The 15,024-nt window shown below is 48.3% G+C and overlaps 1 protein-coding gene across 6 annotated transcripts in view; it reads right to left on the bottom strand.

The window, feature by feature from the left end:
* LOC102939986 (ankyrin repeat and fibronectin type-III domain-containing protein 1) overlaps positions 1 to 15,024 on the bottom strand; it is a 562,352-nt gene that overhangs the window by 76,849 nt on the left and 470,479 nt on the right. For 3 of the 6 annotated variants that reach the window (XM_043524023.1, XM_043524024.1, XM_037911494.2), the window contains one exon: positions 2,728 to 2,856. The exons of the other annotated variants lie outside the window; for them this stretch is intronic. In XM_043524023.1, the coding sequence (XP_043379958.1) occupies positions 2,728 to 2,856 (129 nt within the window). The remainder of the gene's footprint in view (positions 1 to 2,727; positions 2,857 to 15,024) is intronic. 6 annotated transcript variants of the gene reach the window in all.

Raw genomic sequence — 15,024 nt, 5'->3', positions numbered from 1 at the left:
CAGGTGTTGCAAACTGCTGGGTACAAACGTAAATGGAGGATGATGGTTACACTCCAGTGTACATTCCAGGTTACATTCAGGCATTAGAACCCCCGACAGGTGGGATAACATTAGAAAAATTACAAGGAGTCCAGTGGCACCTTAAAGACTAGCAGATTTATTTGGGCATAAGCTTTCGTGGGTAAAAAACCTACTTCTTCTGATGCATCTGAAGAAGTGGGTTTTTTACCCATGAAAGCTTATGCCCAAATAAATCTGTTAGTCTTTAAGGTGCCACCAGACTCCTTGTTGTTTTTGTGGATACAGACTAACATGGCTACCCCCTAATATTAGAAAAATTCTCATTCTGAGCCACAGATTGTCTATCCTTGGTCTCCAAAGTGGTTGTATTTGTCAAGTTTTACCTAAAGGTGATTACTCCTCACTAAGGATTTGTTTCCAGGCTGCCTCACAAAACTCAGTGAAATATTATCATTTATTATTGCCAAACAAACATGAGACAGCTGGCTCCCCCCAGCACTGACAGCTGAAGCTGAAATATACTCCAGAGATAATATGGAAACTCGGTAAGAATTAAATGGTTAAAGGTGACCAGCAAAGGGGGATGGATGGGAATTGGGCTTGTGCCTTTTTTGCTTCTTTATGCTGGAAAAAGAAGGGCTGAACTGGGTTTTTTGTTTGTTTTTTGGATTGCACATTAGAAATTTAGGTCTTGTCTAGTTTGGAAGATCCCATGGTGGTTGAAGGATGGAATGAGGACATCAGAAGAGCTATGAGAGTGAAAGCTGAGCAATTGGAAAGGAAAGGGATTTTTAGTCAGATTGTTTAAAACTCTGTGGGTTTTGTTCATACCTATTTAACTTTGATGCCTAATTACCATTCTGGAGAAAGGCAGCCTGTCTGAAGGATTCAATACCCTCACTCCTTCCATGAAGCAGTTAGAGCTTAGAATAAATGGCCCAGAATTCTCCAGAAAAAGCAGGGGAAAAACAGAGTTGACATTCCTAAGGATTTTTTTTTTAAAGTTCTGATTTCTTTATCCAATCAAGAATAATAATAATAATAATAAAAAAGGCACAATTCCCATTTTGAGAAAAATCCTTCCCTAATGCTGAGAGGATTGAGCAATGAGCGGGCTCCAAGACTATCTCATCAAGACACACAAACCATGGATAAATTATTTCCATCTCAAACAGGTGAGCAGTCTCAGAATAAAGCTGGCAGTTTAGCTCAAACTGGAGCAGTGCATGCAGAGTCTCAGGGGTGGAGGGGTGTCACACCTACAGAACACCACAATAAGAATATTTTGCACTGCTAGAGCACATGTCACCCAACGATCTCAAAGCACTTTACAAAGGGAGGCAAGGATCATGATCCTCATTTTACAGGAGGAAATGAGGCACCGTGAAGTGAAGTCACTTACCTAGAGCAAGTCCATGGCAGAGCTAGGAATAGATCCCAAATCTCCTGACACCTCGCACCATGCTCTAACCATCAGACAACCCTGCCTCCTACAACCGCAGCCTGCTCCAGTTTATATACATTAGGTGGGTGGCTGGCTGACAAGGTGCCAGTTGCACTGATCCCCTGACAGCTGGTGAGGGAGGCAGGGTGGGGCCTGCATGTGGAATGAAGGGGTGGAAGCCGTGGGCAAAGAGTCCCACGTGGCTTCAGCTTCCTGCTCCACCCCTCCAAAGCTCCTAAAGGAGGGAGAATGTAAAGGTGTCTAGAGGCTGTTCAAGCAAAAGACCTCCTTTGCCTGGTTTCCTGGCTTTTCTTTACCTCGAGCCAAAGGACTCGGTATTGGAGCCTGGATCCCTTTGTTTTGCAATAACACCGGGCAGTGAGTTTGTTTATTCACTCAGAACAAATAATCGTCTTAATTAAAAGTTTTTGCCGAAGCTGTATCCATCCCACATAGTTAGCGCTCATCATCTGCCTCCCACACACCTCCCGGAGCATGCTCCCTGCTCCCCCAGAGATACATTCATGGACTAGCAGGGCAAACAGGAACCAGTGCTGACTCCAAACCTTGCAAAGCTTCTTTTAGCTTCCCGAGTCCCCTCTGCCAACATGGGCAGAGAGCTGTCTTCCTTTGGCACCTTTAACCCTAATCATTCTCTGTGTTCCATCCTGGAAGGAATAACAGCTTTCTGTGTCCTATACCACTTAACCCCTGAGGTCAACCTCTGCTTCACATGCTACAGGGGCCTGTTGGGGGGGTCTCTGTCACACACTACAATGGCCTGTGGGGGGGTCCCCTGTGCCTCTCATGCTGGGAGGGGTTTATGATGGGTGGGTCCCCTCTGCCTCACACTGTGAAGGATCTGTTAGGAGGTAGGGGGTCACCCCTGCCTCACATGCTGGAAGAGGTCAGTCATGGCGTCCCCTCTGCCTCACATCACTGGGGAAGTGTCCGAGACCCCACTGAGCTGCTCCAGCTCAGGCTGGGAGACAGTGGCTGCACCCAGGCCTGTACTGCAAGTGTCTTTCACCATTCTCTCTGGTAGAGGGTAGCTTCCAGTGCTGGGAGGAGGAGTGCGAATGGGTAGCCTCCTGATACCCTTTCTGTACACCCCCGACGTCACTCAGCACTAACCAACAACAGCAACTGTGGTGGGGCTCAGACAACCCCAAAGAGCTCCCTACTCTGCGGGGATCTCAGCAGAAAGCTGAGGGCTGGGGTCCAAAGCTTCTTTCCTCTCAGCCCTGCCCTGAAGCTCTTACCATTCAATGCTCAGAGACCTGGGACGGATTGCAGGCAGCTCAGCTGAGGCATACTCAGCTTTCCTCCTCTTCTCCTGCTTCTGCTTAACTGACAAGCGATGGGCAAACTTAGAGAGGCTGCTCTCCGACCTGGGGAGGGGGAAAGGAGAGGTGTTAACTTCGCTGCAGCACCATAGGGACCAGAGGCAGGTTCAGGGCAAGGCAGAGGGATGCTCATAGGAGGCAAGAGTGAAGCAGCAGGAGGCTCAGAGGGGTAGGTATGAAGCAGCAACAGTTTTAGAATTGATTTAGCCGGACAAATTCTATCGTTTGCATCTGCACAGCCCTGCTGATGCCAGCAGTATTGCATGGATATAATGGAGCAGCAGGTTTTGGCTCTGTAGCATTAGGCATGATTCTATCCACCTGGATACGAACAGAGTAAGAGCTGTTCTTTTCTTCCCTAATCAGTGAAAGAGAATGTGTTACTGAGCCCTGTCTGGAGCAGAATGCAGTTAGCTAAATCAGAGAACAAGAGCATGTGAGCAAGATGCACCCCTATCTGCACAGCGATTGCTGCTCAACAGCTGAGAAATCCTTCTTGCCACGGCGAATCTGCAACCCCGACAACATGAGGTTCTAACTCCTCATCGGCTGCAGCTTCCTGCTCAAGCAGAAATAAAACAACCCTGTAAGGAGTGAATGTTTTGCTTCAATGTCGATCCGGAGAGTTCCTGTGATGGGAAAGGCAGTAGCAAATGGATGGAAACTGGCTGCTCTGGGCTCCCCGCATGCTGCTTGTCTCACTGCTTGGCAAGATGGTCAGCACAAGCCAGAGACTCAGCAACCTCCACAGAGAGAAGCAAAGGCAGCTGCGAATGGCACACGTGAAACTTCTGTCACAACCACACTCCCATTCACAAAAAGCCCAGAGCGCTTGCACATCCCCAGCCTGGGATTGGAAACACTGAGCAGCTTTCATTCTGGGGGTTGATCTGGAAATAAACCCACTGGGGAGACATTTTGGAACAGCAAATAGAACTCATATGTCTGCGCATAAGTTCAAATGTCAGGTCTTTTCACTGACCACACCTCTTTCCCGCATGGATGGAAAGTAACAGGCCAGGGTGGCAGCCACTGAGCAATTTTAGAGAACGGCCCCTCGGAGGATCCATAACCAAGATGTGACTGCATCCCCTCTGCTACATTACAGTCCCCAGGAGCCTCCAACACTGAGACACCCCTGCATCCCCTCTGCTACGTTACAGCCCTCAGGAATCTGCAGTACTGAGAAAACCGTGTCCCCACTGCTACGTTATAGCCCCCGGGAACCTCTGGCACCGAGACATCCCTGCATCCCCTCTGCTCTGTTACAGCCCCCAGAAACCTCTGGCACCAAGACCCCTGCGTCCCCTCTGCTACTTTACAGCCTCCAGGAATCCGCAGCACTGAAACACCCCTGCATTGCTGCTACTATATTGCATCATAGAATCATAGAAGATTAGGATTGGAAGAGACCTCAGGAGGTCATCTAGTCCAATCCCCTGCTCAAAGCAGGACCAACCCCAACTAAATCATCCCAGCCAGGGCTTTGTCAAGCTGGGCCTTAGAAACCTCTAAGGATGGAGATTCCACCACCTCCCTAGATAACCCATTCCGGTGCTTCACCACCCTCTTAGTGAAATAGTGTTTCCTAATATCCAACCTAAACCTCCCCCACTGCAACTTGAGACCATTGCTCCTTGTTCGTCATCTCCCACCACTGAGAACAGCCGAGCTCCATCCTCTTTGGAACCCCCCTTCAGATAATTGAAGGCTGCTATCAAATCCCCCCTCACTCTTCTCTTCTGCAGACTAAACAAGCTCAGTTCCCTCAGCCTCTCCTCGTAAGTCATGTGCCACAGCTCCCTGATCATTTTCATTGTCCTCCGCTGGACTCTCCCCAATTTATCCACATCCTTTCTGTAGTGTGGGGCCCAAAACTGGACGCAACACTCCAGATGTGGCCTTACCAGTGCCAAATAGAGGGGAATAATCACCTCCCCTCAATCTGCTGGCAATGCATTACATTACTCTGGGAACCTCCAGCCCTGAGACATAACTGCATCCCCTCTGCTATGCTACAGCCCTCCTGAACCTCCAGCACTAAGCCCCTACACTCCTCTTGATCCAAAAGAAGACAAGAATGAGTGAAAACCCTCAGCCCTACCTCAGGCTGAGTTGCAGTTCACTTCTTCAGAGTGGACTCCTCTGCATGGTTCCATGGCACTGCTCCCTGAAGCATGCCCAGGCGGGAAGAAGCCAGAAAAGCCAGTGTGAGGTGCTGAAATGGGATGGTGGACCTTGCCCAGTGAGAGCAGTGATCAAATGATGCATGTCAGAAGCAGCATCAGCAGGCTTCCCAGAGGGGTCCCACAAGTTTTCCTCAGCTGCTGGTAGCCACTGCCAGCCTGAGCCATTTCCTCTGTGTTTTACTCCGTTTTGTTTTAAATCCTCGTTGTGACGTTGCACTCTATATTATTTTATGAAAATATGCTAATGAGTATGAATATAATGTAACTGTAATATGCTTCATGCAAAAGGTCTCTTGTAAGGTATCATTACAAAGCTTATAATCTACTGAGTGTGGTCATCCTATTTGTATAAATGTATCACTCTTGTATCTGAAACTTGAAATATAACTCTGGGGGCCTATTGTAATTATACAAAGTGTGGGCCATTAATGGTGGTTTGGAATCTTGATGGTTCCCATCAGCCGGGACAATTGACTGTGGATGGCTCTGTTTGCAGGCAGGCCTTCCTGTGAGTCAGGCTGGGAGGAATGGAGGCTTGGGGGGGTCCTCACAGGACATGTGACCAGGTCACCTGGTACTGAAATCCATCTTAAACCTGGTGCTTTTCCATTTAGAAGTGGGGGGTGGGGACCCAGAGAGAGAAGGGATTCCCGCCTTGTGCCAAAGCCATATAAGGGGCTGGAGAAGAACAAAGTGGGCTGTAGTCATGAGAAATCCCCTAGCTACCACCTGAGCTGGAACAAGGGCTGTACCAGGGGGAAAGATTGTGCCCAGACTAGGAAGGTGTGCAGTCTGTGAAAGAAACATACTGGAACACCTCTGAGGGTGAGGTTTTATCTGTATTCAGTTTTCTTACTGTATTAGGCATAGACTTGTGTGTTTGGTTTTATTTTGCTTGGTAATTCACTTTGTTCTGTCTGTTACTACTTGGAACCACTTAAATCCTACTGTCTGTATTTAATAAAATCACTTTTTACTTGTTAATTAACCCAGAGTATGGAAAGCAGGGGCAGAAGTAGTCTTGGTACATCAGTTCGCAGCCCCAAGAGGGTTTCTGTGATCCAACCTGTCACACTCGTCTGCTCTGAAACAGGACTTTCCCCAAACAGCATCACCAAACCCACCAGACCTGCACATGCAGAGTCTCCGCCACTGACTTCTGTGACTCAGATTTGATGCTTATCCTTTCTGTTAGACCCCCTCAAAATAAAAAAGCTGCTGCAATCTAGTTCTGCTTGCACATCATGAAGGTCATTCTCAAATAAATTCAGCCATTGGTTACCTCTGTGCCACTTTGTCTTCCATGGAGCTGCATTGGTATAAACTGAGGGCAGAATCTGAGGATTGTGGGGCTCTATAGGTGTAGCTCAAGGTAGAATTTGTCCTGCAGAACCTTTATTACTGGCGACCACTGACGAAGCACAAGCCAGAAAAGACCCATGTTGGCTTTCAGATCCCAAGTTCAGCTTGCAGGGCTGGCAGTGCCTAGCACCCCAGCCAAACCCTCCACCCTTCTTTCTTGTAAACTGAGCATCAAGCAACAGCATTTGACATTTAAAACCCTAAAATGTACTGCTGTCATTATTAGTGCTTAATGATACCAGGGCCCCACTGCACCTGGTATGCACATTGCAAGAGACAGTCCCTGCCCTGATGAACTTACAATCTAAACAGACAAAGCAGAGCAAGAATAGCCGGGGTACAGAACTGAAGTGACTAGCCCAAGCTCAAGGGCAGAGCTGAAAGTAGAACCCACGTATCTTGACTCCCGGTCCAGTAGCCAATCTGCTAGGCCACACTGCTTCTCCAAGAACAATCATTCTTCTCTCTCTTAACAAGAATGCTGGACCAATGATGTGCAATGTCCTGCAACAGCTTCAAACTTTTAACAGTTCTCACTCTCTCCCCCTTCTTCTGTGCTGTGTGCGCGCGCAGGTGCATGCATGTGTGTGGGTGGGTGGAGTGGGGAGAAAGAAAAACTGGGACACAAGACTAATGTGGAAAAACCAGGGCAGGTGATAAGTCTGGCTGCAAAGGTGTAAACCATATGGACAGAGGCCCTGGTGATCTGACACATCTGAATGAGAACCATCCACACAGATCTGCACGGCAAGGAAACAAACTCCAACCTGCTCATATGTGTATGCAGCATAGCTGTAGCTGTGCTGGTCCCTGGATATTAAAGAGACAAGGTGGGGGAGGCAATATCTTTTATTGGACCAACTTCTGCTGGTGAGAGAGAAGCTTTCAAATTACACAGAGCTCTTCTTCAGGACTGGGAAAGCTACTCCCAATGTCACAGCACCGTGCGTTTTGCTGTGATGCTCGGAGAACCTTTCCCAGCTCTGACAAAGAGCTTGGTGTGGCTTAAAAGCTCGTCTCTCTCACCAACAGAAGTTGGTCCAAGAAAAGATACCACTTCCCTCACCGTATCTCTCTAATCTGCCCATATAGCATCTGTACCAGTTTGGGTATCTATGTTTTTTAAGTTAATACATTTCTCAACTAACTTAAACAGAACAACATACCCCCCAAAAAGGTATTTCTCAGAAATGTGAGCTCTCTGCCTCTCTTGCTGTACAATAATTGAACAGACCATGACTGGCTAGCCTTTTTTCCAGACATATTTTAAACACAGACATCTTCAATGCATTAACGCTGGTTATTGATTTATTTTTCAGTGTACAAATTGCTGTTGCTTGGGACAGGGTGGAGATGGTTTTTGGAAGGAGAAGACGTCTTTGTAAACATCACCACTGGGAAAGAGTCAGTCAGATCTTCTGGGGTCATTCTTTACATTTTAAAAAAAGTCATTTGCTTTGATGTAAGAGATGGGAGTTTGTCTTTTAAAAAATACAGATTTTTCTCAATGCTGAAGAAATCACTGTGGGAGAAGGGGTTAGATTAGGAACAATTTAAGCATCTCATTAAGTCTGTCTATAGAACACATTGCACAAACACCAGTGCTGTCATTAAACACTCTCCTTTGATCCCATGTCAAAGCTCATATTGTAATGAGTAATATTTCAATTAGCTGAGGCTTGGTAAAGTGATCTCTCATCTCTCAGGCCATTTCTGTGTTCAAAGCTGAGACAGGGAAAGACGGAACATGGAAGTAAAGGTTCTGTAGTGATGACCTTCAGAAATGGGACATTTTGTACCAAATTCAAGCCTGGCGTAAAGTGGATGTAACTACCTTTGACTTCCCAGTTCTTGTGCTGCATTTCCCCCTGTTCTGTTTAGCCACATGGCAGCATGGAGTTCACGGTGGATGCTGCACTGGTGGAGCTGCTGTCCTGCGTCACCTGCCCTTGCCTCCTCTCCCAGCTGTCCTCAGCACTCTCTACTGACAGAGCACTGGGTCCTGCAAGAGGCTGAGTGCCATCTGCGTGGTGCTGAGCACCTGCAGCCCCCACTGCACTCAATAGGAGTTGAGGGCTTTCAGCACTTATCAGGAAACACTCAGCAAATGGGAGGATTGGGCCCAAAGAACCATAGAGGTAGCTCTTCTGATCATCTAGCCCATGTCTCTGCCAGCACAGGAGTGTTCCTCACACTATATTTCCTCGTGCTTTTTGCTGTTTAGTTTTAAGCAATCTTAAGCAATAGGTCTTCTGCCATTCCCCACCAGAGACTATTCTACAGTCCAATACACCCCACTGTCTGGAGGTTTTTGATGCTATTCAGCCTAAATGTTCTCACTAGGAATAATGAGATGAAATTAATTTCCCTCTGTGACCCCTCCACAGAATTACACTCTCTTCTTGCTGCTTACACTCTACAGTCATCACATTCCCCAAAGTCACCATACCAGACCAAGCTGCAACATACATAACTTTTAAAATCTTCTTTCTTCAATCAGCAAAGAGTCCTGTGGCACCTTCTAGACTAACAGTATTGGAGCATAAGCTTTCGTGGGTGAATAAAGCTCATGCTCCAATACGTCTGTTAGTCTAGAAGGTGCCACAGGACTCTTTGCCACTTTTACAGATCCAGACTAACATGGCTACTCCTCTGATTGTTTTCTTCAATCAGTTTCTCTCACCCTCTAGGACTTCTCCAATTAGTCAATTTCTAGTGCCCAGAACTGACCACCAATCCCCTCAGAGCTTATCACAGTCACCTTGCTGGTCTGCAGCCTGATACCTTTGCACCCAGAGCCCCAAATTGCACAGGCCTTTTTTGCTGTCATATGACATTGCAAACACACCTAACTTGCTGTCACTCTCAACCTTAGGTCACTTTCATCACCACAACGGCACTCTAGGTTTCTCCTTCCCATACTCTGCATCATTCACCACTTCCCGCCCAGTTGAATCTTATTTCATTATTTTTGGATCATGTTTATGCCTCCCTAGATCCCTTTGGATGATCTATCTAGATATTTATGTAGCCTTCAGCATCTCACAATCAGTAAGGAATTTTATCCTCACAACACCCCTGTGAGCTAGGTCTCTTCTAACCCAACTTTGCAGATGGGGACCTGAGACCCAGGGCAAAGTCAAGCGGCTGGAAGTGAAAGCCAAACAAATAATCTGAGTTGGAAAGAAGGCACACATTTTTGACAGTGAGGGTGATTAACCGTTGTAACAAACTATCAAGGGAAATAGTCAATTCTCCATCTCCTGAAGTCTTTGAATCATGACCAGATGCTTTTCTGGAAGATGTGCTTTAGCTAAACACAAATTACTGGGCTCAATACAGGGGTAATGAGGTGGAATTCTATGGCCTGTGTTATGAGGCCTTAAAAACATATGAATCTATTAAACGACTTGCCCACAGTCACACAGGGAGTCTTTGCCTGAACCAGAACCCTGATCTTTTGAGATCCAGTCCAGTGCCCTCCCCACTAGTCCATCTTTCCTATGCCATCACTGTTTTCGCACTGATATTGATGACCCTTCCCAGTTCAGCATCATCTTAAAATTTCATTAGCATAACCATTTCCAGTTATCAGGCAATTGCAGTTCTGGAGGAACATCTTTCCCACAACTCATTAAAGCAAACTCCTGCTTCCTGTGTGGATCTGAGAGTTCCAATGGTATTTTTTCAATTAGAAACCTAGGAGAATGTTACAGTCTCATCTGGCTATTTATACAGTACTGGTTTATATAAACTGTACTGCAGTAGGGGGATGAATCATACCTGCTACACTATGACTATATGCAGATAAATCACGCAGTTTGCAGTATCCCAGAAATGCATAACCCAAGGCAATTAACTGATATGCAGCAAGCAATAGGCAGAAAGGCTTCAGCATCAATTGCTTCAAAGGCTGGGTTACCACCATCAGTCCAATCACCATTCTTCTACTGCAGTGGGGCAAGGGCTCTCACCTGGCCCCTGGGGGTTGGCTGGCCTGCCTCCCTCCCTTTTTACAAGAAGTCTGACAAGATGATCACAGTGGTCCCTTCGGGCCTCAGAATCTATGAACTATAATGTGTGTGGGTGAGAGTTAGTTGCTTTTTTATTACTTTGAAATGAAGACCCCAAGTACTCTGATACACTGATTGGTAAATAGTCTGGTTTCACTGAAGCATCCGTAAATGCCTTGATATCCTCTGCTTAAATGCTACTTTGTACATTTCTTGTAGCATGGCTGTTTGGTGACTAGTCACAACCTACCTAGCAGTGCAAAGGGGTGGCCTCTATTCCTCCTCTCATGTAGCAGAAGAGAACACCACAGTAACAACAACAAACACCACCACTAATATTTTCATTTCCAAAGCACCTTCCATGAGCGGATCTCACAGAACTTCACAAACTGACTGAATTAATCCCAACAAGCCCCCTGTGATGTATTGCTGGTATTATGACCTTGTAGCAGACTGCAGACTCACTGGCGCAGCACCTCCTGCTGGTCATTTGGGAATTAGCTCATCCAGCAATCAGAGCGCCTCCTGCTGGCCAGTGTCTCTCCTGCCAGCCAGTGTGTCTCCTGCCTCAGGCCCCCGTGTCCTTCCTGGACCCCAGTGCCCTTTACCTCAGGGTTCTGCCCCAGCAGTACCCCCACTCTCTGGGTCTCTCCTCCCAGGAGAACCCCCAACCCTCTAAGCCTCAGTGGCTACTGCAGGTCATCATCTAGCCCCCATTCACTGGGGCAAACTGCAGGCTGCAATGGCCACTCATCATTGGCAAGGGGGTAGGACCTGCTGCCTTTGCCTATCCCCAGGCTGCCCCTCTGCAGGCCCAGTACCTTTCGGAGGCCTTCAACAAGGCCTGAGGCCTGGAGGTTTACCAGGCTGGAGCTCCCCAGCTCCCTTTGCCCTTCCCCAGCACTGCTCTACTTCAGGTACCTTGCTCCCAGAGAGATAGCCCTTCCCACTCCAGGGCTAGACTGAGACTCCTTCAGCTCCTGAGCCACAACCCTGATTGAGCTGGCCACACCTGTGGTCAGCTACTCACTCAGCTGCTCTCACTTCTTTTCCCAGGTGCAGCCCTCTCCACTGCTTCTTTTAACCCCTGCCTACTGGAGAGGGGCAGCTGCCCCACTACAGACCCACCAATACACAGATGGGAACACTGAGGTGCTGCATGTCTCAGAAGAAATCAGCAGGAATGTCATTCCAGCAGCTTAACAACAGTTGATCTAGGCGTGCACGAAAGACCTAAAAAGGGGCAGTTGCTTTTTGTTCAGTGGACTGATCAGCTGCTGAAAAACCAATGACACCCTACTGCTCCCATCAGCATGGCCTATAGGATTATGTACAACATAATGGCTAACCTTCTCCAGGGTGTTGCACAGCACCCACATCAATGCCATTCCAGCTGACTCCTACTGCCATAGCTGGAGGTTTTATTCAATGTTTTAAAATGGACCTTCTCCAGCCTCAGCACACGAAGACTAGGACGTCATTCAGAAAGCAGGAATGGGAGCTGGGTGAGAATGGGGATCAGGAGCAATCTCCGGCTTTTTCCATTGCATGGAGCACTTAGGGACACCCCCCTCCTGCCATTCCTTGCTTCTCAAACCATGTCCCTCTATGAACCTCTGGGAAGAGCTCCAACCAGCACCCGTGATCCACAGAACACAGTTTGAGAGCCACTGTCCCCCTCTCTCTGACTGCCAGGTTGCAGCAGAGCTATCACAGATGTGATATTTGAAAGACAACTGAGGGGGGCTTTAGGGTAATTTACCTAACAACAGGAAATAATGTATACACTAAACACCGTGCTGATGCTGCTGTAATCCAGCCCAGTAGTCTCAGTCTCTGCAACTGGTTCCTGCCCCAGAATGTGAGAGTGCCTCTCCAAGAGCCAGCTGGAAATGTGGCCATGCAGAGCATCCCACACAATGAGTAGTAACTTTACAACTTCCTGCTGGACACAGCCCTTTAGAGCACACCAATTGGGTCCTGGCTGAGTTTAATCCCAACCCAATGAAAGGGGACTGAAGTGAGCCACGTCCATTATCCACCCACTATAAAGGAGAAACCCAATGCTTTACTGAATGTCACCTTTCCTCAGTGATTGCTACCAAATGCCGGTAGAAGCCTAACGTGCCTTCCAGCAGGAGAACTCTGCTTGGCAAGCAAGGTTTGGAATTTCCAGAGCTTCTTCCTTCAGTTCTGCACCTGCAAAGGTTTTGATTTGTTTTCTCTTTGCCTCAGAGAAGCCAATGGAGCACACACAGAAAACCATCAGACGAAGTATCAACCGCAGTGGTGGAAAGAATCCTCTCCTACCTATCGGAGAAGGCTGTTTAGCTAGCATATTGTACCATCAATCACACCTCCAGGATTTACCATCTGCCGGCTAGATTAAACATGCTCACTGCCCTGTTTCAGCATTTGAATCAGAACATTTCATCCTGTCTACAAAAATATTTATCAGCTACGGAGAAGCTTGCAGCTATTCCCTCCTAATAACACCCTGATCCCACTCCCCTCAAAAAAGCCTTTAGTTTAGCATGGCAACTAATTAAAACCAGCAGAAAACATGATGGGGACATGGGAATTATCACAGTTATGCACGTGTATGGGGGGAGGCTGTTTAAAAGGCATCACATTCGCTCTGATATAAAAGTACAGCTTCATGCACATAAGTGCACAGCAGGAACGCCACATGGTAAATGTGGCCATCGCACCAGCCTCAATGCCTGCTCCTTGACATGAGAAAAAGTCACCTGGACCAGGCTAGACATAAACACTGCTGGTTGGATCCTGGTGCTGCTATGGCCTTAACAACAGTCTCAAAACCTTGTATATTTTGATTATTTGTTCTATTCTTCCTACAACTGCTCACTGGTATGGTCCCCTGGCATGGGTGGAGGGAGCAAAGAGAACTCTGAAAGCAGCCCAGTCAAACCCTCCCCCAAAGCAGCGCCTGCTCAGGCTCAAAGCTAGTGTCCGGGTCCTGGCTACAACAAGTGGCTGTCTGCTCCCCTCCCTGCTCACTCTCTTCCAGCCTCTTCTCCTGCACAGCACAGGCAGGGAAGACATTAATGATATTGCCTCAATGCTCAAACCAGGAAGCTCCTCATCTGACCCAGACAGTGTTCTCTGATTCCACCACCACAATGGATGACTCTTCCAAAATCAGATTGTTCAAGTGAATGCTCACAGGCCGCAGGAGCATTAGCGAGTGTGAAAGAGGAGACAAACCAAGAGGAAGCACGGTGAGAGCTGGATGCCTTGGTTCTGACATGCTCCTCAGCTAGCAGATTCTTGCTGAGTTGTCGCAAAGATGTACCAGCCCAGGCACCAAGTCAACTCACTTGCCCTTTATAAAGGTGATGGCGAATTTTTTTAAAATTGTGTTTGACTTGCTCGCTTGCTAGTCCATGGGAATGGCTGAGTGACATTTGGCAAAGCTCAGTTGAAACCAAAAATATAGTGGGCCCAATTCATCCTAATAGCTTCACTGGGTTTACATCAGAAATGAACTGGGCCCAGGGTGTATTGCCCTAGCAGTACAGTGAGAGGAAAGCGATTAGAAGAGAAATCCCAACAAACAGACTACAAGAGCAAGTTTGCACCCAGGGCCATCCCTAGCCATTTTGGTGCCCTACACAGCCCCCACAAGGATGTCTGTGTGGGGCCCCAGGTCTCTGCGGGGGGAGAAGCAGGAGCAGGCTTCGGGGGCAGTGGGGAACTGCCCCCCCAGCACAAGTCGGCGGGGCGGAGCGGGTTGGGGCCAGGTCACGCCACTTCGTGCTGCCTGGTGTGTGCAGGGCAGCCAAGCCCGACCCCGCGCTCACGGGGGGTGGGAAGTGGAGTGACCCAGGCTCAGCCCACTCCGCTCTGCTCCCCTGGCTCCCAGGCTTGGGGGCAGGGGGGAACCGCCCCCCAGCACTCACCAGCCATGCGGCTGGGAGCCAGGGGAGCGGAGCGAGCTGGGGCCAGGTTGCTCCACTTAACGCTGCCGGTGATTGAAGGCCTGACCCCTGCTGCAGTTCTTAGGAGAGTGGGGGCAGAGCGAGGGAAGCGGAGGGTGGAGCAGGGGCAGGGGCCATGGGGAAAAGGTGAAGCAGGGGCTGGAGCAGCACGCAGCTGTGTAGAGCACCAGAAAATTTGGTGCCCCAAATTTCCTGGTGCCCTATGCAGCTGCATACTTTGCGTATGGGTAGGGACAGCCCTGTATGCACCATTTCCCAACTACTCTGACAGACCATTCCTCCTGTAACCTAGACCCTGATCACATCTCACCAGCTCACTCTTATGCTATACCTGCCAGAACGGGCACCTGCTAACGACCGCTCCTTCTGAATTCTACACTAGGCCTTCATGAATGGGAGACTGGAAGAGTTACTGCAATTTGTATTTACAAAGGGTCACGTGCTTGATTATACCATCATTTCAGAAAGTCCCAAGTATGAGGACGAAACAGGTTCGTTTGTGGGGTGGTTAAGACCAGCCCAGAGTCTCAAGTACAGCATTTCAGGACACACTGGAAACCACGCGGGCAGCATTCAGGCTCGCTGCAATGGTTACAGATAGACGGGGGTCCAGGTAGGCAGAACTCACCTCCATGCAGTGTTTACAGAAAGACCAGATTGCAAGGAGGAAGCACTTGCGTTTGTTCA

This window comes from Chelonia mydas, chromosome 10 (assembly GCF_015237465.2).
Source record: "Chelonia mydas isolate rCheMyd1 chromosome 10, rCheMyd1.pri.v2, whole genome shotgun sequence".
In the NCBI taxonomy this organism is placed as follows: Eukaryota; Metazoa; Chordata; order Testudines; family Cheloniidae; genus Chelonia; species Chelonia mydas.
Note: the sequence above shows the minus strand (reverse complement) of the source record. Positions and strands in the feature narration are given on the sequence as shown.